The following is a 23,638-nucleotide window of genomic DNA, read 5'->3' as shown; positions in this document are numbered from 1 at the left end:
CCGGAGGGTGGGTGGGGGGGGGATTCCGTCTCTCCCCCGCGGGCCCGGACGCGACGAGAGAGAAAAAAAAAAAACAAACAAAAGCAAGACGCCCGTCGGAAGCACCGGCGGCATTCCCGTCGTGGTGGTCTCCGCGTCGGCCTGGCTTCCCGTTTGCCGAGCCGGGCCCTGGGGCGGCGAGCGTCGCGTCACTTGTCGGGGGCTGGGTCCGTCGCCCGCCGCTGCCTGCCATCGGCCTCCTCCTCCTCCTCCTCCTCCTCCTCCACCGGCGGCAGCGGCTGCGGTGGTGCTGGTGTTGCCGCGGCGGGCTCCGGCTGCGAACAGCGGTGATCCTGGAGGCTGGCCCAGCGGGCAAAGCTGTCGCCACAGAGGTGGCAGATGAAGGAGGAGGGAGGAGCGGCGGAGGCGGAGGCGGAGGAGGAGGAGGAGGAGGAGGAGGCATTCTCGGCGGCCGCTGGTGCGTTGGCGGAGGCCGGCGGTGTCTCGGCCTCGTGCTGTCGGGCGTGCCGGTCCAGGTAGTGGCTGCGACTGAAACCTTGCCCGCAGAGCCGGCAGACGAAGGAGTACTTGAGCGCCCGCCGGCGATGGTGCCTCTCTAGCTGCTCCCGGTCGGAGTCCAACGCCCGGCAGTGCAGCCGGCGGTGCGTGCGCAGGTTGTCGGCCAGCGCGAAGGTCTTGCCGCACAGCGGGCAGCGGTGGGCCTCCTGCCCGCTGTGGGCGGCCTGGTGGCGGGCCAGCAGGCGGGCCACGGTGAAGCCCTTGCCGCACACGTCGCAGAAGGCGAAGCGCTCGCCGTTGTTGCACATCTGGAAGGAGCCCAGGGCCGCCGAGCGGGTGAAGCTCATCTCCGGGGCTGTCCGCTGGCCGGCGTGGATCCGCCGGTGCTGCTGGAGGCTGTGGGGTCGCGAGAAGTGGTCGCCGCAGGTGGGGCAGGTCAGGGGCTTCCCCGCTGGGCCGCTCCCGCTCGCTCCCGGAAACACCTTCTGCCCCGCTCCCTCCATCACCCGTCGCACCGCACCTGTAAAACCGGGGGGGGGGGGGGGGGGAGGAGAATCAGTGAGGGGCGGAGGGCGGGCGATACTGTCACCGGGGGCATACGGCAGAAACCGCGGACTCGTAAGGCCGAGAGACCCTGCGCTGGCAGTCGCCGGTTCGAAAACCCCATCGCGGCAGCTGGGCCGTGCGGCGGCAAACACAGTTCAATGCGGAGGAGTGTGAGGTCATGCATTTTGGGTAGGGCTAGCACGGCGAGGGAACACTCGTTCAATGGTAGGACGCTGGGAAGTGTAGAGGAACAGAGGGATCTTGGAGTGCAGGTCCGCAGATCCCCTGAAGGTAGCAGGCCAGGTGGATGCAACAGCAGGAGAGGTGCAACGAGACCTGGGTGTCATGGGACATCAGTCATTGAAAGTTGGCCATGCAGGTACAGCAGGCGGTGAAGAAGGCAAATGGTATGTTGGCCTTCATAGCGAGGGGATTTGAGTATAGGAGCAGGGAGGTCTTGCTGCAGTTGTACAGGGCCTTGGTGAGACCACACCTGGAATATTGTGTACAGTTTTGGTCTCCTAATCTGAGGAAGGACGTTCTTGCTATTGAGGGAGTGCAGCGAAGGTTCACCAGACTGATTCCCGGGATGGCAGGACTGACATATGAAGAAAGACTGGATCGACTGGGCTTATATTCACTGGAGTTTAGAAGGATGAGAGGGGGATCTCATAGAAACATATAAAATTCTGACGGGACTGGACAGGTTAGATGCAGGAAGAATGTTCCCGATGTTGGGGAAATCCAGAACCAGTGGCTCACACAGTCTAAGGATAAGGGGTAAGCCATTTAGGACCGAGATGAGGAGAAACTTCTTCACCCAGAGAATTGTAAACCTGTGGAATTCTCTACCACAGAAAGTTGTTGGGGGCCAGTTCGTTGGATATATTCAAAAGGGAGTTAGATGTGGCCCTTACGGCTAAAGGGATCAGGGTATATGGAGAGAAACATAGAAAATAGGTGCAGGAGCAGACCATTCGGCCCTTCGAGCCTGCACCACCATTCAATATGATCATGGCTGATCATTCCCTCAGTACCCCACTCCTGCTTTCTCTCCATACCCCCTACCATCCCGGGAATCAGTCTGGTGAACCTTCGCTGCACTCCCTCAATAGCAAGAATGTCCTTCCTCAGATTAGGAGACCAAAACTGAACACAATATTCCAGGTGTGGTCTCACTAAGGCCCTGTACAACTGCAGTAACACCTCCCTGCTCCTATACTCAAATCCCCTCGCTATGAAGGCCAACATACCATTTGCCTTCTTCACCACCTGCTGTACCTGCATGGCCAACCTTCAATGACTGATGTACCATGACACCCAGGTCTCGTTGCACCTCCCCTTTTCCTAATCTGTCGCCATTCAGATAATAGTCTGTCTTCCTGTTTTTGCCCCCAAAGTGGATCACCTCACATTTATCCACATTATACTGCATCTGCCACACATTTGCCCACTCACCTAACCTGTCCAAGTCACCCTGCAGCCTCTTAGCATCCTCCTCACAGCTCACACCGCCACCCAGCTTAGTGTCATCTGCAAACTTGGAGACATTACACTCAATTCCTTCGTCTAAATCGTTACTGTATATTGTAAATAGCTGGGGTCCCAGCACTGAGCCCTGCGGTACCCCACTAGTCACTGCCTGCCATTCTGAAAAGGACCCGTTTATTCCCACGCTCTGCTTCCTGTCTGCCAACCAGTTCTCTATCCACGTCAGTACATTACCCCCAATACCATGTGCTTTAATTTTGCACACCAATCTCTTGTGTGGGACCTTGTCAAAAGCCTTTTGAAAGTCCAAATACACCACATCCACTGGTTCTCCCTTGTTCACTCTGCTGGTTACATCCTCAAAAAATTCTAGAAGATTTGTCAAGCATGATTTTCCCTTTCATAAATCCATGCTGACTTGGACCGATCCTGTCACTGCTTTCCAAATGCGCTGCTATTTGATCCTTAATAATTGATTCCAACATTTTCCCCATTACTGATGTCAGGCTAACCGGTCTATAATTACCCGCTTTCTCTCTCCCTCCTTTTTAAAAAAGTGGTGTTACATTAGCTACCCTCCAGTCCACAGGAACTGATCCAGAGTCGATAGACTGTTGGAAAATGATCACCAATGATGATGAAGGCAGGAGTGGGGTACTGAGGGAATGATCAGCCATGATCTTATTGAATGGTGGTGCAGGCTCGAAGGGCCGAATGGCCTGCTCCTGCACCTATTGTCTATGTTTCTATGTTTCTATAAGGTGGTTAAAGAAGGCACACGGAATACTTGCCTTTATTAGCCGAGGCGTGGAATACAAGAACAGGGAGGTTATGCTTGAACTGTATACAACACTGGTTAGGCCACAGCTGGAGTACTGCGTGTCTAAATGCACGCTGCATTTGTAACGAAAGAGATGACGGCAAAAATTGCGACAAATGGGTATGATCTGAGAACCATTACAGAGATGTGGTTGCAAGGTGAGCAGGACTGGGAATTAAATATTCAGGGGTACTTGACAATCCGGCAGGACAGACAGACAGGAAAAGGAGGTGGGGTAGCTCTGTTGACAAAGGATGGAATCACTGCAATAGTCAGAAACGATATTGGCTCAAATGATCAGATGTGGCAACAGTTTGGGTGGAGATAAGGAATAATAAGGGGAAGAAGTCACTGGTGGGCGTAGTCTATAGGCCCCTAACAGTAGCAACTCTGTTGGTCGGAGTATAAACCAGGAAATAGTGGGGGCTTGTAAAAAGGGAACAGCAATAATCATGGGTGATTTAAACCTTCATATTGATTGGACAAATCAAAGTGGTCAGGGTAGCCTTGAGGAAGAGTTTATCGAGTGCATCAGGGACGTGTTCCTTGAGCAGTATGTAGCGGAACCAACCAGGGGGCAGGCTATCTTAGATCTGGTCCTGTGTAATCAGACAGGATCAATAAACAATCTCCTAGTAAAGGATTCACTCGGAAAGAGTGATCATAGCATCGTTGAATTTCAAATTCAGATGGAGGGTGAGAAAGTTGGATCTCTAACCAGCGTGCTGATCTTAAATAAAGGAGACTATGAGGGTATGAGGGCAGAGTTGGGTAAAGTGGACTGGGAAAATAGATTAAAGTGTAGGACGGTTGATGAACAGTGGCGTACGTTTAAGGAGATATTTCACAACTCTCAAGAAAAATATATTGCAGTGAGGAAGAAAGGGTGTAAGAGAAAAGATAGCCGTCCATGGCTAACTAAAGAAATAAAGGATGGTATCCAATTAAAAACAAGGGCGTACAAAGTGGCCAAAACTAGTGGGAGGGCAGAAGATTGGGAAACTTTTAAACGCCAGCAAAGAATGACTCAAACACTGATTAAGAAAGGGAAGATAGATTATGAAAGTAAACTAGCACAAAATGTAAAAACAGATAGCAAGAGTTTCGACAGGTATATAAAAAGGAAAAGAGCGGCTAAAGTAAATGTTGGTCCCTTAGAGGCCGAGACCGGGGAATCAGTGATGGGGAACAGGGAAATGCAGAAACTCTGAACAAATATTTTGTATCAGGCTTTACGGTAGAGGACACTAACAATATCCCAACAGTGGACAGTCAAAGGGCTACAGGAGGAGAGGAACTTAACACAATCATAATCACTAAGGAGGTGGTACTCAGTAAGATAATGGGACTAAAGGCAGATAAATCCCCTGGTCCTGATGGCTTGCATCCTCGGGTCTTAAGAGAATTAGCAGCAGGGATTGTGGATGCATTGGTTGTAATTTACCAAAATTCCCTGGATTCTGGGGAGGTCCCAGCAGATTGGAAAACTGCAAATGTAACGCCCCTATTTAAAAAAGGAGGCAGACAAAAAGCAGGAAACTCGAGACCAGTTAGCCTGACATCTGTGGTTGGGAAAATGTTGGGGTCCATTATTAAAGAAGCAATAGCAGGACATTTGGAAAAGCAAAATTGGGTCAGGCAGAGTCAGCATGGATTTATGAAGGGAAGTCATGTTTGACAAATTTGCTGGAATTCTTTGAGGATGTAGTGAACAGGGTGGATAAAGGGGAACCAGTGGATGTGGTGTATTTGGATTTCCAGAAGGCATTTAACAAGGTGCCACATAAAAGGTTACTGCACAAAATAAAAGTTCACGGGTTGGGAATAATATATTAGCGTGGATAGAGGATTGGCTAACTGACAGAGAACAGAGAGTGGGGATAAATGGTTCATTCTCCGGTTGGCAATCAGTAACTAATGGGGTGCCGCAGGGATCAGCGCTGGGACCTCAGCTATTTACAATCTATATTAACAACTTGGAAGAAGGGACTGAGTGTAACGTAGACAAGTTTGCTGACGATACAAAGATGGGAGGAAAAGCAATGTGTGAGGAGGACACAAAAAATCTGTAAAAGGACACAGACAGGCTCAGTGAGTGGGCAAAAATTTGTCCGATGGAGTATAATGTGGGAAAGTGTGAGGTCATGCACTTTGGCAGAAAAAAAATCACAGAGCAAGTTATTATTTAAATGGAGAAAGATTACAAAGTACGGCCATACAGCGGGACCTGGGGGTTACTTGTACATGAAACACAAAAGGTTAGTATGCAGGTACAGCAAGTGATCAGGAAGGGCCAATGGTATCTTGGCCTTTATTGCAAAGGGGATGGAGTATAAAAGCAGGGAAGTCTTGCTCCAGTTATACAGGGTATTGGTGAGGCCACACCTGGAGTACTGCGTGCACAGTTTTGCTCTCCGTATTTACGAAAGGACACACTTTGCTTTGGAGGCAGTTCAGAGAAGGTTCACTCGGTTGATTCCGGGGATGAGGGGGTTGACTTATGAGGAAAGGTTGAGGAGGTTGGGGCCTCTACTCATTGGAATTCAGAAGAATGAGAGGTGATCTTATGGAAACGTATCAGATTATGAGGGGGGCTCGACAAGGTGGATGCAGAGAGGATGTTCCCACTGATGGGGGAGACTAGAACTAGGGGGCATGGTCTTAGAATAAGGGGCCGCCCATTTAAAACTGAGATGAGGAGGAATTTCTTCTCTCAGAGGGTTGTAAATCTGTGGAATTCGCTGCCTCAGAGAGCTGTGGAAGCCGGGACATTGAATATATTTAAGACAGAGATAGACAGTTCCTTAACCGATAAGGGGGCGGGCAGGGAAGTGGAGCTGGGTGCATGATCGGATCAGGCCACGGTCGTATTAAATGGCGGAGCAGAGCTCGAGGGGCCGAATGGCCTACTCCTGCTCCTATTTCTGATGTTCAAGTGTGGAAAGAGCGAGGGGGGTGGAGGAGTGGGACTAACTGGGTCGATCTTCGAAAGAGGCCGTGTGGACTCGCTGGGCCGAGTGGCCGACCTCTGAGCAAATACCATTCCGTGATTCTGTACGCACCCAATTCCCCTCTCGATAGCTCCGACTGAATCGGCCTCCGCTGCCCTTTCAGAGTAGCGTATTCCACATCACAATATGTCACCTCATCTCCCCCTCGCATTCTTTTGCTAATTATTTTAAATTGCTGAGCTGTGGTAAACGGCCCACTTTGACAGAGGAAACAATTTCAACTGTATTTGCTCTCCCAAAAGCCCACCGTGATTATCAACGCCCCTGTTAGGTCGGCGATTGTTGATTTATCGATCTGTTGTGCTAACAGCAACCATGAGCCTAGGCCTGTTCAGTGATGAACTGTACGTGCAATTTAATCCAGTGACCACCGAATGAAACATAGACAATAGGAGCAGGAGCAGGCCATTGGGCCCTTCGAGCCTGCCCCACCATTCAATATGATCATGGCTGACCATTCCCTCAGTACCCCACTCCTGCCTTCTCTCCATACCCCCCTGATCCCTTTAGCCGTAAGGGCCACATCTAACTCCCCCTTTTGAATATATCCAACGAACTGGCCCCCAACAACTTTCTGTGGTGGAGAATTCCACAGGTTCACAATTCTCTGGGTGAAGAAGTTTCTCCTCATCTCGGTCCTAAATGGTTTACCCCTTATCCTTAGACTGTGAGCCCTGGTTCTGGACTTCCCCAACATCGGGAACATTCTTCCTGCATCTAACCTGTCCAGTCCCGTCAGAATTTTATATGTTTCTATGAGATTCCATCTCATTCTTCTAAATTCCAGTGAATGTAAGCCCAGTCGATCCAGTCTTTCTTCGTATGTCAGTCCTGCCATCCCTTATGCACTCCAGGAAATCCTCCTCCACCCCGTATTGCTTCCAGTTTGGCTAGCCCAATCTATGTGCATATTAAAGTCACCCATTATAACTGCTGCACCTTTATTGCATGCACCCCTAATTTTCTGTTTGATGCCCTCCCCAACATCACTACTACTGTTTGGAGGTCTGTACACAACTCCCACTAACGTTTTTTGCCCTTTGGTATTCTGCAGCTCTACCCATATAGATTCCACATCATCCAAGCTAATGTCCTTCCTAACTATTGCATTAATCTCCTCTTTAACCAGCAATGCTACCCCACCTCCTTTTCCTTTTATTCTATCCTTCCTGAATGTTGAATACCCCTGGATGTTGAGTTCCCAGCCCTGACCATCTTGGAGCCACGTCTCCGTAATCCCAATCACATCATATTTGTTAACATCTATTTGCACAGTTAATTCATCCAACATTCCATAGACTCTGGATCAGTTCCTATAGAGTGGAGGGTAGCCAATGTAACCCCACTTTTTAAAAAAGGAGGGAGAGAGAAAACAGGGAATTATAGACCGGTCAGCCTGACCTCAGTAGTGGGTAAAATGATGGAATCAATTATTAAGGATATCATAGCAGCGCATTTGGAAAGAGGTGACATGATAGGTCCAAGTCAGCATGGATTTGTGAAAGGGAAATCATGCTTGACAATTCTTCTGGAATTTTTTGAGGATGTTTTGAGAGTGGACAAGGGAGAACCAGTTGATGTGGTATATTTGGACTTTCAGAAGGCTTTCGACAAGGTCCCACATAAGAGATTAATGTGCAAAGTTAAAGCACATGGGATTGGGGGTAGTGTGCTGACATGGATTGAGAACTGGTTGTCAGACAGGAAGCAAAGAGTAGGAGTAAATGGGGACTTTTCAGAATGGCAGGCAGTGACTAGTGGGGTACCGCAAGGTTCTGTGCTGGGGCCCCAGCTGTTTACATTGTACATTAATGATTTAGACGAGGGGATTAAATGTAGTATCTCCAAATTTGCGAATGACACTAAGTTGGGTGGTAGTGTGAGCTACGAGGAGGATGCTATGAGGCTGCAGAGTGACTTGGACAGGTTAGGTGAGTGGGGCAAATTCATGGCAGATGCAGTATAATGTGGATAAATGTGAGGTTATCCACTTTGGTGGTAAAAACAGAGAGACAGACTATTATCTGAATGGTGACAGATTAGGAAAAGGGGAGGTGCAACGAGACCTGGGTGTCATGTTACATCAGTCACTGAAGGTTGGCATGCAGGTACAGCAGGCGGTTAAGAAAGCAAATGGCATGTTGGCTTCATAGCGAGAGGATTTGAGTACAGGGGCAGGGAGGTGTTGCTACAGTTGTACAGGGCCTTGGTGAGGCCACACCTGGAGTATTGTGTTCAGTTTTGGTCTCCTAACTTGAGGAAGGACATTCTTGCTATTGAGGGAGTGCAGCGAAGGTTCACCAGACTGATTCCCGGGATGGCAGGACTGACCTATCAAGAAAGACTGGATCAACTGGACTTGTATTCACTGGAGTTCAGAAGAATGAGAGGGGACCTCATAGAAACATTTAAAATTCTGACGGGGTTAGACAGGTTAGATGCAGGAAGAATGTTCCCGATGTTGGGGAAGTCCAGAACCAGGGCTCACAGTCTAAGGATAAGGGGTAAGCCATTTAGGACCGAGATGAGGAGAAACTTCTTCACCCAGAGAGTGGTGAACCTGTGGAATTCTCTACCACAGAAAGTTGTTGAGGCCAATTCATTAAATATATTCAAAAGGGAGTTAGATGAAGTCCTTACTATTCGGGGGATCAAGGGGTATGGTGAGAAAGCAGGAATGGGGTACTGAAGTTGCATGTTCAGCCATGAACTCATTGAATGGCGGTGCAGGCTAGAAGGGCCGAATGGCCTACTCCTGCACCTATTTTCTATGTTTCTATGTTTTGCTGCACTCCCTCAATAGCAAGAATGTCCTTCCTCAGATTAGGAGACCAAAACTGAACACAATATTCCAGGTGTGGCCTCACCAAGGCCCTGTACAACTGCAGTAAGACCTCCCTGCTCCTATACTCAAATCCTCTCGCTATGAAGGCCAACATACCATTTGCCTTCTTCACCGCCTGCTGTACCTGCATGGCCAACTTTCAATGACTGATGTACCATGACACCCGGGTCTCGTTGCACCTCCCCTTTTCCTAATCTGCCGCCATTCAGATAATATTCTGCCTTCCTGTTTTTGCCCCCAAAGTGGATAACCTCACATTTATCCACATTATACTGCATCTGCCATGCATTTGCCCACTCACCTAACCTGTCCAAGTCACCCTGCAGCCTCTTAGCATCCTCCTCACAGCTCACACCGCCACCCAGCTTAGTGTCATCTGCAAACTTGGAGATATTACACTCAATTCCTTCATCTAAATCATTAATGTATATTGTAAATAGCTGGGGTCCCAGCACTGAGCCCTGCGGCACCCCACTAGTCACTGCCTGCCATTCTGAAAAGGACCCATTTATCCCGACTCTCTGCTTCCTGTCTGCCAACCAGTTCTCGATCCCCGTCAGTACATTACCCCCAATACCATGTGCTTTAATTTTGCACACCAATCTCTTGTGTGGGACCTTGTCAAAAGCCTTTTGAAAGTCCAAATACACCACATCCACTGGTTCTCCCTTGTCCACTCTGCTAGTTACATCCTCAAAAAATTCCAGAAGATTTGTCAAGCATGATTTCCCCTTTTATAAATCCATGCTGACTTGGACCGATCCTGTCACATGTCGGATTCTAAAGTGGGCCAGCACCCATAAACCGAATTAAAAGACATTTCAGAAAACCTTCATTACTGCAAACATCCGCAGGAGGGAACAATTAAATATCGGGGGAGACTGAAGCCATCGTTCTCAGTCCCCGTCACAAACTCCGTTCCCCCAGCCCCCGACTCCCTCCCTCTCCCCAACTCCTGTCCGAGGCTGAACCAGACTGTTCCCAAACCTGGGCGTTGTATCCGATCTGGAAATGGGCTTCCGGCCACATACCCGCAGCGTAACTAAAACCCGCCTGTTTCCCCCCTCCATAACATCGTCCTAACTCACACCCAGTCCCACTCACCCATCACCCCCTGTGCCCCGTGTCCTAACTCACACCCAGTCCCACTCACCCATCACCCCCTGTGCTCACTGCCCCCGTGTCCTAACTCACACCCAGTCCCACTCACCCATCACCCCCTGTGCTCACTGCCCCGTGTCCTAACTCACACCCAGTCCCACTCACCCATCACCCCCTGTGCTCACTGACCCCGTGTCCTAACTCACACCCAGTCCCACTCACCCATCACCCCCTGTGCTCACTGACCCCGTGTCCTAACTCACACCCAGTCCCACTCACCCATCACCTCCTGTGCTCACTGACCTACATTGGCTCCCAGTTAAGCAATGCCTCAATTTCAAAATTCTCTCTTGTTTACAAATCCCTCCATGGCCCCCTCCCTATCTCTGTAACCTCCTCCAGCCCCGACAATTCTCATCCTCCTGTTCAAATCCCTCCCTCGTCCCCCTCCCTATCTCTGTAACCTCCTCCAGCCCCTACAATTCTCATCCTCCTGTTCAAATCCCTCCCTCGCCCCCTCCCTATCTCTGTAACCTCCTCCAGCCCCGACAATTCTCATCCTCCTGTTCAAACCCCTCCCTCGCCCCCTCCCTATCTCTGTAACCTCCTCCAGCCCCGACAATTCTCATCCTCCTGTTCAAATCCCTCCCTCGCCCCCTCCCTATCTCTGTAACCTCCTCCAGCCCCGACAATTCTCATCCTTCTGTTCAAATCCCTCCCTCGCCCCCCCTCCCTATCTCTGTAACCCCCCGAGATCTCTGCTCTCCTCCAATCCTGCCCCCTTGAGCATCCCCCGATCGCTCCACCATCGGAGGCCGTGCCTTCAGCTGCCTGGGCCCCCAAGCTCTGGAACACCCTCCCTAAACCTCTCCGCCTCTCTCTCCTCCTTCAAGACGCTCCTTAAAACCCCCCTCTGTGACCCAGCCTTTGGTCGCCTGTCCCCGATATCTCCCGGTGTGGCTCGGGGTCAGAATTTTTTAACAATCTCATAATCGCTCGTGTGAAGCACCCTGGGATGTCTCACTGCACTAATCGTGCTCAATATATACAGGTTGTTGTGGAGTACACACAGGCGGTGGTGGGTTTAGGGAGCGTGGGGTTAGGGGGAGTGTGGGGGTTAGGGAGTGTGTGGGGGGTTAGGGAGTGTGTGGGGGGGGAGTTAGGGAGTGTGTGGGGGGGGGAGTGTGTGGGGGGTTAGGGAGTGTGTGGGGGGTTAGGGAGTGTGTGGGGGGGGAGTTAGGGAGTGTGTGGGGGGGGGAGTGTGTGGGGGGTTAGGGAGTGTGTGGGGGGTTAGGGAGTGTGTGGGGGGGTAGTTAGGGAGTGTGTGGGGGGGGAGTGTGTGGGGGGTTAGGGAGTGTGTGGGGGGGGAGTGTGGGGGGTTAGGGAGTGTGTGGGGGGGGGTTAGGGAGTGTGTGGGGGGGGAGTGTGTGGGGGGTTAGGGAGTGTGTGGGGGGGGAGTGTGGGGGGTTAGGGAGTGTGTGGGGGGGGGGTTAGGGAGTGTGTGGGGGGGGAGTGTGGGGGGTTAGGGAGTGTGTGGGGGGGGTTAGGGAGTGTGTGGGGGGGGAGTTAGGGAGTGTGTGGGGGGGAGTGTGTGGGGAGAGGAGTGTGTGGGAGGGTGAGGGAGTGTGTGGGGGGGGGTGTGGGGGGGGGAGTGTGTGAGGGGTGTTTAGGGAGCGAGGGGGGTTTAGGGAGTGAGGGGGTTTAGTGAGCGAGGGGGGGTTAGGGAGCGAGGGGAGTGTTTAGTGAGCGAGGGGGTTTAGGGAGCGAGGGGGTTTAGTGAGCGAGGGGGTTTAGGGAGCGAGGGGGTTTAGTGAGCGAGGGGGTTTAGGGAGCGAGGGGGTTTAGGGAGCGAGGGGGTTTAGTGAGCGAGGGGAGTGTTTAGTGAGCGATGGGGTTTAGTGAGTGAGGGGGTTAGGGAGCGAGGGGAGTGTTTAGTGAGCGAGGGGGTTTAGTGAGCGAGGGGGTTTAGTGAGCGAGGGGGTTTAGTGAGCGAGGGGGTTTAGTGACCGAGGGGGTTTAGTGAGCGAGGGGGTTCAGGGAGCGAGGGGGTTTAGTGACCGAGGGGGTTTAGTGAGCGAGGGGGTTTAGTGAGCGAGGGGGTTTAGTGAGTGAAGGGGTTTAGTGAGCGAGGGGGTTTAGGGAGCGAGGGGGTTTAGTGAGCGAGGGGGTTAGGGAGCGAGGGGGTTAGGGAGCGAGGGGGTTTAGTGAACGAGGGGGTTTAGTGACCGAGGGGGTTTAGTGAGCGAGGGGGTTTAGTGAGCGAGGGGGTTTAGTGAGTGAAGGGGTTTAGTGAGCGAGGGGGTTTAGGGAGCGAGGGGGTTTAGTGAGCGAGGGGGTTAGGGAGCGAGGGGGTTTAGTGAGCGAGGGGGTTTAGGGAGCGAGGGGGTTTAGTGAGCGAGGGGGTTTAGGGAGCGAGGGGGTTTAGTGAGCGAGGGGGTTTAGTGAGCGAGGGGGTTTAGTGAGCGAGGGGGTTTAGTGAGCGAGGGGGTTTAGTGACCGAGGGGGTTTAGTGAGCGAGGGGGTTCAGGGAGCGAGGGGGTTTAGTGACCGAGGGGGTTTAGTGAGCGAGGGGGTTTAGTGAGCGAGGGGGTTTAGTGAGTGAGGGGGTTTAGTGAGCGAGGGGGTTTAGGGAGCGAGGGGGTTTAGTGAGCGAGGGGGTTAGTGAGCGAGGGGGTTTAGGGAGCGAGGGGGTTTAGTGAGCGAGGGGGTTTAGTGAGCGAGGGGGTTTAGGGAGCGAGGGGGTTTAGTGAGCGAGGGGGTTTAGTGAGTGAGGGGGTTTAGTGAGTGAGGGGGTTTAGTGAGCGAGGGGGTTTAGTGAGCGAGGGGGTTTAGTGAGCGAGGGGGTTCAGTGAGCGAGGGGGTTTAGTGAGCGAAGGGGTTTAGTGAGTGAGGGGGTTTAGTGAGTGAGGGGGTTTAGTGAGTGAGGGGGTTTAGTGAGCGAGGGGGTTTAGTGAGTGAGGGGGTTTAGGGAACGAGGGGGTTTAGTGAGTGAGGGGGTTTAGTGAGTGAGGGGGTTTAGTGAGTGAGGGGGTTTAGTGAGTGAGGGGGTTTAGTGAGTGAGGGGGTTTAGGGAACGAGGGGGTTTAGTGAGTGAGGGGGTTTAGTGAGTGAGGGGGTTTAGGGAACGAGGGGGTTTAGTGAGTGAGGGGAGTGTTTAGGGAGCGAGGGGGTTTAGTGAGTGAGGGGGTTTAGGGAACGAGGGGGTTTAGTGAGTGAGGGGAGTGTTTAGGGAGCGAGGGGGTTTAGTGAGCGAGGGGGTTTAGGGAGCGAGGGGGTTTAGTGAGTGAGGGGGTTTAGGGAACGAGGGGGTTGAGTGAGCGAGGGGGTTTAGTGAGCGAGGGGGTTTAGTGAGCGAGGGGGTTTAGTGAGCGAGGGGGTTTAGGGAACGAGGGGGTTTAGTGAGTGAGGGGAGTGTTTAGTGAGCGAGGGGGTTTAGTGAGCGAGGGAGTTTAGTGAGCGAGGGGGTTTAGTGAGTGAGGGGGTTTAGTGAGTGAGGGGGTTTAGGGAACGAGGGGGGTTTAGTGAGCGAGGGGGTTTAGTGAGCGAGTGGGTTTAGTGAGCGAGGGGGTTTAGTGAGTGAGGGGGTTTAGTGAGCGAGGGGATTTAGTGAGCGAGGGGGTTAGTGAGCGAGGGGGTTTAGTGAGCGAGGGGGTTTAGTGAGCGAGGGGGTTTAGTGAGCGAGGGGGTTTAGTGAGCGAGGGGGTTTAGTGAGTGAGGGGGTTTAGGGAGCGAGGGGGTTTAGTGAGCGAGGGGGTTTAGTGAGCGAGGGGGTTTAGTGAGCGAGGGGGTTTAGTGAGCGAGGGGGTTTAGGGAGCGAGGGGAGTGTTTAGTGAGGGAGGGGGTTTAGTGAGCGAGGGGGTTTAGTGAGCGAGGGGGTTTAGTGAGCGAGGGGGTTTAGTGAGCGAGGGGGTTTAGTGAGCGAGGGGAGTGTTTAGTGAGCGAGGGGGTTTAGTGAGCGAGGGGGTTTAGTGAGCGAGGGGGTTTAGTGAGCGAGGGGGTTTAGGGAGCGAGGGGGTTTAGGGAACGAGGGGGTTTAGTGAGCGAGGGGGTTTAGTGAGCGAGGGGGTTTAGTGAGCGAGGGGGTTTAGTGAGTGAGGGGGTTTAGGGAGCGAGGGGGTTTAGTGAGCGAGGGGGTTTAGTGAGCGAGGGGGTTTAGGGAGCGAGGGGGTTTAGTGAGCGAGGGGGTTTAGGGAGCGAGGGGGTTTAGTGAGCGAGGGGGTTTAGTGAGCGAGGGGGTTTAGTGAGCGAGGGGGTTTAGGGAGCGAGGGGGTTTAGTGAGCGAGGGGAGTGTTTAGTGAGCGAGGGGGTTTAGGGAGCGAGGGGGTTTAGTGAGCGAGGGGGTTTAGTGAGCGAGGGGGTTTAGTGAGCGAGGGGGTTTAGTGAGCGAGGGGAGTGTTTAGTGAGTGAGGGGGTTTAGGGAGCGAGGGGTTTTAGGGAGCGAGGGGGTTTAGGGAGCGAGGGGGTTTAGTGAGCGAGGGGAGTGTTTAGTGAGCGAGGGGGTTTAGTGAGCGAGGGGGTTTAGTGAGCGAGGGGAGTGTTTAGTGAGCGAGGGGGTTTAGTGAGCGAGGGGGTTTAGTGAGCGAGGGGGTTTAGGGAGCGAGGGGATTTAGTGAGCGAGGGGGTTTAGTGAGCGAGGGGAGTGTTTAGTGAGCGAGGGGAGTGTTTAGTGAGCGAGGGGGTTTAGTGAGCGAGGGGGTTTAGTGAGCGAGGGGGTTTAGTGAGCGAGGGTGTTTAGTGAGCGAGGGGGTTTAGGGAGCGAGGGGGTTTAGTGAGCGAGGGGGTTTAGTGAGCGAGGGGGTTTAGTGAGCGAGGGGGTTTAGTGAGCGAGGGGGTTTAGTGAGCGAGGGGGTTTAGTGAGCGAGGGGGTTCAGTGAGCGAGGGGGTTTAGGGAGCGAGGGGGTTTAGTGAGCGAGGGGGTTTAGTGAGCGAGGGGGTTTCGTGAGCGAGGGGGTTTAGTGAGCGAGGGGGTTTAGTGAGCGAGGGGGTTTAGTGAGCGAGGGGGTTTAGTGAGCGAGGGGGTTTAGTGAGCGAGGGGAGTGTTTAGTGAGCGAGGGGGTTTAGTGAGCGAGGGGGTTTAGTGAGCGAGGGGGTTTAGTGAGTGAGGGGGTTTAGTGAGCGAGGGGGTTTAGTGAGCGAGGGGGTTTAGTGAGCGAGGGGGTTTAGTGAGCGAGGGGGTTTAGTGAGTGAGGGGGTTTAGTGAGCGAGGGGGTTTAATGAGCGAGGGGGTTTAGTGAGCGAGGGGGTTTAGGGAGCCAGGGGGTTTAGGGAGCGAGGGGTTTAGTGAGCGAGGGGGTTTAGTGAGCGAGGGGGTTTAGTGAGCGAGGGGGTTTAGTGAGCGAGGGGGTTTAGGGAGCCAGGGGAGTGTTTAGTGAGCGAGGGGGTTTAGTGAGCGAGGGGAGTGTTTAGTGAGCGAGGGGGTTTAGTGAGCGAGGGGGTTTAGGGAGCGAGGGGGTTTAGTGAGCGAGGGGGTTTAGTGAGCGAGGGGGTTTAGTGAGCGAGGGGGTTTAGTGAGCGAGTGGGTTTAGTGAGCGAGGGGGGGTTAGTGAGCGAGGGGGTTTAGTGAGCGAGGGGGTTTAGTGAGCGAGGGGGTTTAGTGAGCGAGGGGAGTGTTTAGGGAGTGAGGGGGTTTAGTGAGCGAGGGGGTTTAGTGAGCGAGGGGGTTTAGTGAGCGAGGGGGATTAGTGAGCGAGGGGGTTTAGTGAGCGAGGGAGTTTAGTGAGCGAGTGGGTTTAGGGAACGAGGGGGTTTAGTGAGCGAGTGGGTTTAGTGAATGAGGGGGTTTAGTGAGCGAGGGGGTTTAGTGAGCGAGGGGGTTTAGGGAGCGAGGGGGTTTAGTGAGAGAGAGGGTTTAGGGAGCGAGGGGGTTTAGTGAGCGAGGGGGTTTAGGGAGCGAGGGGGTTTAGTGAGCGAGGGGGTTTAGGGAGCGAGGGGGTTTAGTGAGTGAGGGGGTTTAGGGAGCGAGGGGGTTTAGTGAGCGAGGGGGTTTAGGGAGCGAGGGGGTTTAGTGAGCGAGGGGGTTTAGTGAGCGAGGGGGTTTAGTGAGAGAGGGGGTTTAGTGAGCGAGGGGGTTTAGTGAGCGAGGGGGTTTAGTGAGCGAGGGGGTTTAGTGAGCGATGGGGTTTAGTGAGCGAGGGGGTTTAGGGAGCGAGGGGGTTTAGTGAGCGAGGGGAGTGTTTAGTGAGCGAGGGGGTTTAGTGAGCGAGGGGGTTTAGGGAGCGAGGGGGTTTAGTGAGTGAGGGGGTTTAGTGAGTGAGGGGGTTTAGTGAGCGAGGGGGTTTAGTGAGCGAGGGGGTTTAGTGAGCGAGGGGGTTTAGGGAGCGAGGGGGTTTAGGGAGCGAGGGGAGTGTTTCGTGAGCGAGGGGGTTTAGTGAGCGAGGGGGTTTAGTGAGCGAGGGGGTTTAGGGAGCGAGGGGGTTTAGTGAGCGAGGGGGTTTAGTGAGCGAGGGGGTTTAGTGAGCGAGGGGGTTTAGTGAACGAGGGGGTTTAGTGAGCGAGGGGGTTTAGGGAGCGAGGGGGTTTAGTGAGCGAGGGGGTTTAGTGAGCGAGGGGGTTTAGTGAACGAGGGGGTTTAGTGAGCGAGGGGGTTTAGTGAGCGAGGGGATTTAGTGAGCGAGGGGGTTTAGTGAGCGAGGGGGTTTAGGGAGCGAGGGGGTTTAGGGAGCGAGGGGGTTTAGTGAGCGAGGGGGTTTAGTGAGCGAGGGGGTTTAGGGAGCGAGGGGGTTTAGGGAGCGAGGGGGTTTAGGGAGCGAGGGGGTTTAGTGAGCGAGGGGGTTTAGTGAGCGAGGGGGTTTAGTGAGCGAGGGGGTTTAGTGAGCGAGGGGGTTTAGTGAGCGAGGGGAGTGTTTAGTGAGTGAGGGGGTTTAGGGAGCGAGGGGAGTGTTTAGTGAGAGAGTGGGTTTAGTGAGCGAGGGGGTTTAGTGAGCGAGGGGAGTGTTTAGTGAGTGAGGGGGTTTAGGGAGCGAGGGGAGTGTTTAGTGAGAGAGTGGGTTTAGTGAGCGAGGGGGTTTAGTGAGCGAGGGGGTTTAGTGAGCGAGGGGGTTTAGGGAGCGAGGGGGTTTAGGGAGCGAGGGGGTTTAGGGAGCGAGGGGGTTTAGTGAGCGAGGGGGTTTAGTGAGCGAGGGGGTTTAGTGAGTGAGGGGGTTTAGTGAACGAGGGGGTTTAGTGAGCGAGGGGGTTTAGGGAGCGAGGGGGTTTAGTGAGCGAGGGGGTTTAGGGAGCGAGGGGGTTTAGGGAGCGAGGGGGTTTAGTGAGTGAGGGGGTTTAGTGAGCGAGGGGGTTTAGTGAGCGAGGGGGTTTAGGGAGCGAGGGGGTTTAGTGAGCGAGGGGGTTTAGTGAGCGAGGGGGTTTAGTGAGCGAGGGGGTTTAGTGAGCGAGGGGGTTTAGTGAACGAGGGGGTTTAGTGAGCGAGGGGGTTTAGTGAGCGAGGGGATTTAGTGAGCGAGGGGGTTTAGTGAGCGAGGGGGTTTAGGGAGCGAGGGGGTTTAGTGAGCGAGAGGGTTTAGGGAGCGAGGGGGTTTAGTGAGCGAGGGGGTTTAGTGAGCGAGGGGAGTGTTTAGTGAGCGAGGGGGTTTAGTGAGCGAGGGGGTTTAGGGAGCGAGGGGGTTTAGTGAGCGAGGGGGTTTAGTGAGCGAGGGGGGGTTAGTGAGCGAGGGGGTTTAGTGAGCGAGGGGGTTTAGTGAGCGAGGGGGTTTAGTGAGCGAGGGGGTTTAGTGAGCGAGGGGGTTTAGTGAGCGAGGGGGTTTAGTGAGCGAGGGGGTTTAGGGAGCGAGGGGGTTTAGTGAGCGAGGGGAGTGTTTAGTGAGCGAGGGGGTTTAGTGAGCGAGGGGGTTTAGGGAGCGAGGGGGTTTAGTGAGCGAGGGGGTTTAGTGAGCGAGGGGGTTTAGTGAGCGAGGGGGGGTTAGTGAGCGAGGGGGTTTAGTGAGCGAGGGGGTTTAGTGAGCGAGGGGGTTTAGTGAGCGAGGGGAGTGTTTAGGGAGTGAGGGGGTTTAGTGAGCGAGGGGGTTTAGTGAGCGAGGGGGTTTAGTGAGCGAGGGGGATTAGTGAGCGAGGGGGTTTAGTGAGCGAGGGAGTTTAGTGAGCGAGTGGGTTTAGGGAACGAGGGGGTTTAGTGAGCGAGTGGGTTTAGTGAGTGAGGGGGTTTAGTGAGCGAGGGGGTTTAGTGAGCGAGGGGGTTTAGTGAGCGAGGGGGTTTAGGGAGCGAGGGGGTTTAGTGAGAGAGAGGGTTTAGGGAGCGAGGGGGTTTAGTGAGCGAGGGGGTTTAGGGAGCGAGGGGGTTTAGTGAGCGAGGGGGTTTAGGGAGCGAGGGGGTTTAGTGAGTGAGGGGGTTTAGGGAGCGAGGGGGTTTAGTGAGCGAGGGGGTTTAGGGAGCGAGGGGGTTTAGTGAGCGAGGGGGTTTAGTGAGCGAGGGGTTTTAGTGAGAGAGGGGGTTTAGTGAGCGAGGGGGTTTAGTGAGCGAGGGGGTTTAGTGAGCGAGGGGGTTTAGTGAGCGAGGGGGTTTAGGGAGCGAGGGTGTTTAGTGAGCGAGGGGAGTGTTTAGTGAGCGAGGGGGTTTAGTGAGCGAGGGGGTTTAGGGAGCGAGGGGGTTTAGTGAGTGAGGGGGTTTAGTGAGTGAGGGGGTTTAGTGAGCGAGGGGGTTTAGTGAGCGAGGGGGTTTAGTGAGCGAGGGGGTTTAGGGAGCGAGGGGGTTTAGGGAGCGAGGGGAGTGTTTAGTGAGCGAGGGGGTTTAGTGAGCGAGGGGGTTTAGTGAGCGAGGGGGTTTAGTGAGCGAGGGGGTTTAGTGAACGAGGGGGTTTAGTGAGCGAGGGGGTTTCGGGAGCGAGGGGGTTTAGTGAGCGAGGGGGTTTAGTGAGCGAGGGGGTTTAGTGAACGAGGGGGTTTAGTGAGCGAGGGGGTTTAGGGAGCGAGGGGGTTTAGTGAGCGAGGGGGTTTAGGGAGCGAGGGGGTTTAGGGAGCGAGGGGGTTTAGGGAGCGAGGGGGTTTAGGGAGCGAGGGGGTTTAGGGAGCGAGGGGGTTTAGGGAGCGAGGGGGTTTAGTGAGCGAGGGGGTTTAGGGAGCGAGGGGCTTTAGTGAGAGAGGGGGTTTAGGGAGCGAGGGGGTTTAGTGAGCGAGGGGGTTTAGGGAGCGAGGGGGTTTAGTGAGCGAGGGGGTTTAGTGAGCGAGGGGGTTTAGTGAGCGAGGGGGTTTAGTGAGGGAGGGGGTTTAGGGAGCGAGGGGGTTGAGTGAGTGAGGGGGTTTAGGGAGCGAGGGGGTTTAGTGAGCGAGGGGGTTTAGGGAGCGAGGGGGTTTAGTGAGCGAGGGGGTTTAGTGAGCGAGGGGGTTTAGTGAGCGAGGGGGTTTAGTGAGCGAGGGGGTTTAGGGAGCGAGGGGGTTTAGGGAACGAGGGGGTTTAGTGAGCGAGGGGGTTTAGGGAGCGAGGGGGTTTAGTGAGCGAGGGGGTTTAGTGAGCGAGGGGGTTTAGGGAACGAGGGGGTTTAGTGAGCGAGGGGGTTTAGGGAGCGAGGGGAGTTTAGTGAGCGAGGGGGTTTAGTGAGCGAGGGGGTTTAGTGAGCGAGTGGGTTTAGTGAGCGAGGGGGTTTAGTGAGCGAGGGGGTTTAGGGAGCGAGGGGGTTTAGTGAGCGAGGGGGTTTAGTGAGCGAGGGGGTTTAGGGAGCGAGGGGGTTTAGTGAGCGAGGAGGTTTAGTGAGCGAGGGGGTTTAGTGAGCGAGGGGGTTTAGTGAGCGAGGGGGTTTAGTGAGCGAGGGGGTTTAGTGAGCGAGGGGGTTTAGTGAGCGAGGGGGTTTAGTGAACGAGGGGGTTTAGTGAGCGAGGGGGTTTAGTGAGGGAGGGGGTTTAGTGAGCGAGGGGGTTTTGTGAGCGAGGGGGTTTAGGGAGCGAGGGGGTTTAGTGAGCGAGGGGGTTTAGTGAGCGAGGGGGTTTAGTGAACGAGGGGGTTTAGTGAGCGAGGGGGTTTAGGGAGCGAGGGGGTTTCGGGAGCGAGGGGGTTTAGTGAGCGAGGGGGTTTAGTGAGCGAGGGGGTTTAGGGAGCGAGGGGGTTTAGGGAACGGGGGGGTTTAGGGAGCGAGGGGGTTTAGTGAGCGAGGGGGTTTAGTGAGCGAGGGGGTTTAGTGAACGAGGGGGTTTAGTGAGCGAGGGGGTTTAGGGAGCGAGGGGGTTTCGGGAGCGAGGGGGTTTAGGGAGCGAGGGGGTTTAGTGAGGGAGGGGGTTTAGGGAGCGAGGGGGTTTAGTGAGCGAGGGGGTTTAGTGAGCGAGGGGGTTTAGTGAGCGAGGGGGTTTAGGGAGCGAGGGGGTTTAGGGAACGGGGGGGTTTAGGGAGCGAGGGGGTTTAGTGAGCGAGGGTGTTTAGGGAGCGAGGGGGTTTAGTGAGTGAGGGGGTTTAGTGAGCGAGGGGGTTTAGGGAGCGAGGGGGTTTAGTGAGTGAGGGGGTTTAGTGAGCGAGGGGGTTTAGTGAGCGAGGGGGTTTCGTGAGCGAGGGGGTTTAGGGAGCGAGGGGGTTTAGTGAGTGAGGGGGTTTAGGGAGCGAGGGGGTTTAGTGAGCGAGGGGGTTTAGGGAGCGAGGGGGTTTAGTGAGCGAGGGGGTTTAGTGAGCGAGGGGGTTTAGTGAGTGAGGGGGTTTAGTGAGCGAGGGGAGTGTTTAGTGAGCGAGGGGGTTTAGTGAGTGAGGGGGTTTAGGGAGCGAGGGGGTTTAGTGAGTGAGGGGGTTTAGTGAGCGAGGGGGTTTAGGGAGCGAGGGGGTTTAGTGAGCGAGGGGAGTGTTTAGGGAGTGAGGGGGTTTAGGGAGTGAGGGGGTTTAGTGAGTGAGGGGGTTTAGTGAGCGAGGGGGTTTAGGGAGCGAGGGGGTTTAGTGAGCGAGGGGAGTGTTTAGGGAGTGAGGGGGTTTAGGGAGCGAGGGTGTTTAGGGAGCGAGGGGGTTTAGGGAGTGAGGGGGTTTAGTGAGTGAGGGGGTTTAGTGAGCGAGGGGGTTTAGGGAGCGAGGGGGTTTAGTGAGCGAGGGGAGTGTTTAGTGAGTGAGGGGGTTTAGGGAGCGAGGGGGTTTAGTGAGTGAGGGGGTTTAGTGAGCGAGGGGGTTTAGGGAGTGAGGGGGTTTCGGGAGTGAGGGGGTTTAGTGAGTGAGGGGGTTTAGTGAGCGAGGGGGTTTAGGGAGCGAGGGGGTTTAGTGAGCGAGGGGAGTGTTTAGGGAGTGAGGGGGTTTAGGGAGCGAGGGTGTTTAGGGAGCGAGGGGGTTTAGGGAGTGAGGGGATTTAGTGAGCGAGGGGGTTTAGGGAGCGAGGGGGTTTAGTGAGCGAGGGGAATGTTTAGGGAGTGAGGGGGTTTAGTGAGCGAGGGTGTTTAGGGAGCGAGGGGGTTTAGGGAGTGAGGTGGGGGTAGTTATGGAACATAAACACACGGGTATGGACCCGTTTCAATGCTATAAATACTTGGTAATACTTTGCCGATCACCGGCGAATGTCCGTGCGGTTTTGTCAGAATTGTGTGTGTCTCATTATTTGAGTGCTCAATAAATCTGACATTGAAGGCCACCACCATCAGGTGTTGTTGGTGCGTGTGGTTCAGTCGCTACCTGACAATCAGTTGTTGTTGTCCCCAAAATCAGTTGTTGTTGTCCCTATAATCAGTTGTTGTTGCCCCCTGACCATCAGGTGTTGTAGCCCCCCAACAATCAGTTGTTGTTGCCCCCTGACCATCAGGTGTTGTACCCCGTAGAATCAGTTGTTGTTGCCCCCTGACCATCAGGTGTTGTACCCTGTAGAATCAGTTGTTGTTGCCCCCTGACCATCAGGTGTTGTACCGCCCCACAATCAGTTGTTGTTCCCCCCTGACCATCAGGTGTTGTACCCCCCCACAATCAGTTGTTGTTGCCCCCTGACCATCAAGTGTTGTACCCCCCACAATCAGTTGTTGTTGCCCCCTGACCATCAGGTGTTGTACCGCCCCACAATCAGTTGTTGTTTCCCCCCTGACCAACAGGTGTTGTACCCCGTAGAATCAGTTGTTGTTGCCCCCTGACCATCAGGTGTTGTAACCCCCACAATCAGTTGTTGTTGCCCCCTGACCATCAGATGTTGTACCCCCCACAATCAGTTGTTGTTGTTGCCCCCTGACCATCAGGTGTTGTATCCCCCACAATCAGTTGTTGTTGCCCCTTGACCATCAGGTGTTGTACCCCCAGAATCAGTTGTTGTTGCCCCCTGACCATCAGGTGTTGTACCCTCCCCACAATCAGTTGTTGTTGCCCCCTGACCATCAGGTGTTGTACCCTCCCCACAATCAGTTGTTGTTGCCCCCTGACCATCAGGTGTTGTAGTCCCCCAACAATCAGTTGTTGTTGCCCCTGACCATCAAGTGTTGTACCCCCCAACAATCAGTTGTTGTTGCCCCCTGACCATCAGGTGTTGTACCCCCTGACCATCAGGTGTTGTAGCCCCCCACAATCAGTTGTTGTTGCCCCCTGACCATCAGTTGTTGTTGCCCCCTGACCATCAGGTGTTGTACCCCCTGACCATCAGGTGTTGTAGCCCCCCACAATCAATTGTTGTTGCCCCCTGACCATCAGTTGTTGTTGCCCCCTGACCATCAGGTGTTGTACCCCCCACACAATCAGTTGTTGTTGCCCCCACACAATCAGTTGTTGTTGCCCCCTGACCATCAGGTGTTGTACCCCCCACACAATCAGTTGTTGTTGCCCCTGACCATCAGGTGTTGTACCCCCCCCACAATCAGTTGTTGTAGCCCCCAACAATCAGTTGTTGTTGCCCCCACAATATCAGTTGTTGTTGCCCCCTGACCATCAGGTGTTGTACCCCCCCACAATCAGTTGTTGTAGCCCCCAACAATCAGTTGTTGTTGCCCCCACAATATCAGTTGTTGTTGCCCCCTGACCATCAGGTGTTGTACCCCCCCACAATCAGTTGTTGTAGCCCCCAACAATCAGTTGTTGTTGCCCCCACAATATCAGTTGTTGTTGCCCCCTGACCATCAGGTGTTGTAGTTGTTGTTGTTGCTGAAACCTCACCTCAAACTCTCCTCCAGCCCTGCGCTCGCATTTCCGGTCTTCTCCCCCCGCACCGGATATCCGGGTTTGGTGCACCGGCGAAACCCGTCCCGCCTCCAATCCCTTCCGCCCGCCGCTGGCCGAGATAGGGCGGTTTCAGGCGCGCGGCGCACGCTGGGTGGGCGCCGCCGCCATTGCCTCCCGCTTTGTCCCTTTGTCTTCTCCCCACAGCCACTGAACACTGCCTGGGGGGCCCAGAACAGCTCAATATCTGTGTCACACCACTTCTGCCGGCTTACACCGCCCAGGAAAGACCCAGCAGCCTCTTTACCCCCCCC

General features: G+C 54.5%; 1 protein-coding gene across 1 annotated transcript; it reads right to left on the bottom strand.

Annotated features, from left to right (window-relative positions):
• Positions 1 to 87: 87 nt before the first annotated feature.
• On the bottom strand, positions 88 to 23,381 carry LOC139247552 (zinc finger protein 768-like). The gene is made up of 2 exons (XM_070871660.1): positions 23,322 to 23,381; positions 88 to 1,018 (listed from the first exon to the last, which is right to left on the bottom strand). Exon 2 carries the CDS (start codon positions 999 to 1,001, stop codon positions 189 to 191), a length of 813 nt encoding a protein of 270 aa, XP_070727761.1. The 5' UTR covers positions 1,002 to 1,018; positions 23,322 to 23,381; the 3' UTR covers positions 88 to 188.
• Positions 23,382 to 23,638: the final 257 nt, after the last annotated feature.

This window comes from Pristiophorus japonicus, unplaced genomic scaffold (assembly GCF_044704955.1).
Source record: "Pristiophorus japonicus isolate sPriJap1 unplaced genomic scaffold, sPriJap1.hap1 HAP1_SCAFFOLD_272, whole genome shotgun sequence".
NCBI lineage: Eukaryota > Metazoa > Chordata > Chondrichthyes > Pristiophoridae > Pristiophorus > Pristiophorus japonicus.
This window is presented reverse-complemented; position numbering and strand designations above follow the sequence as displayed.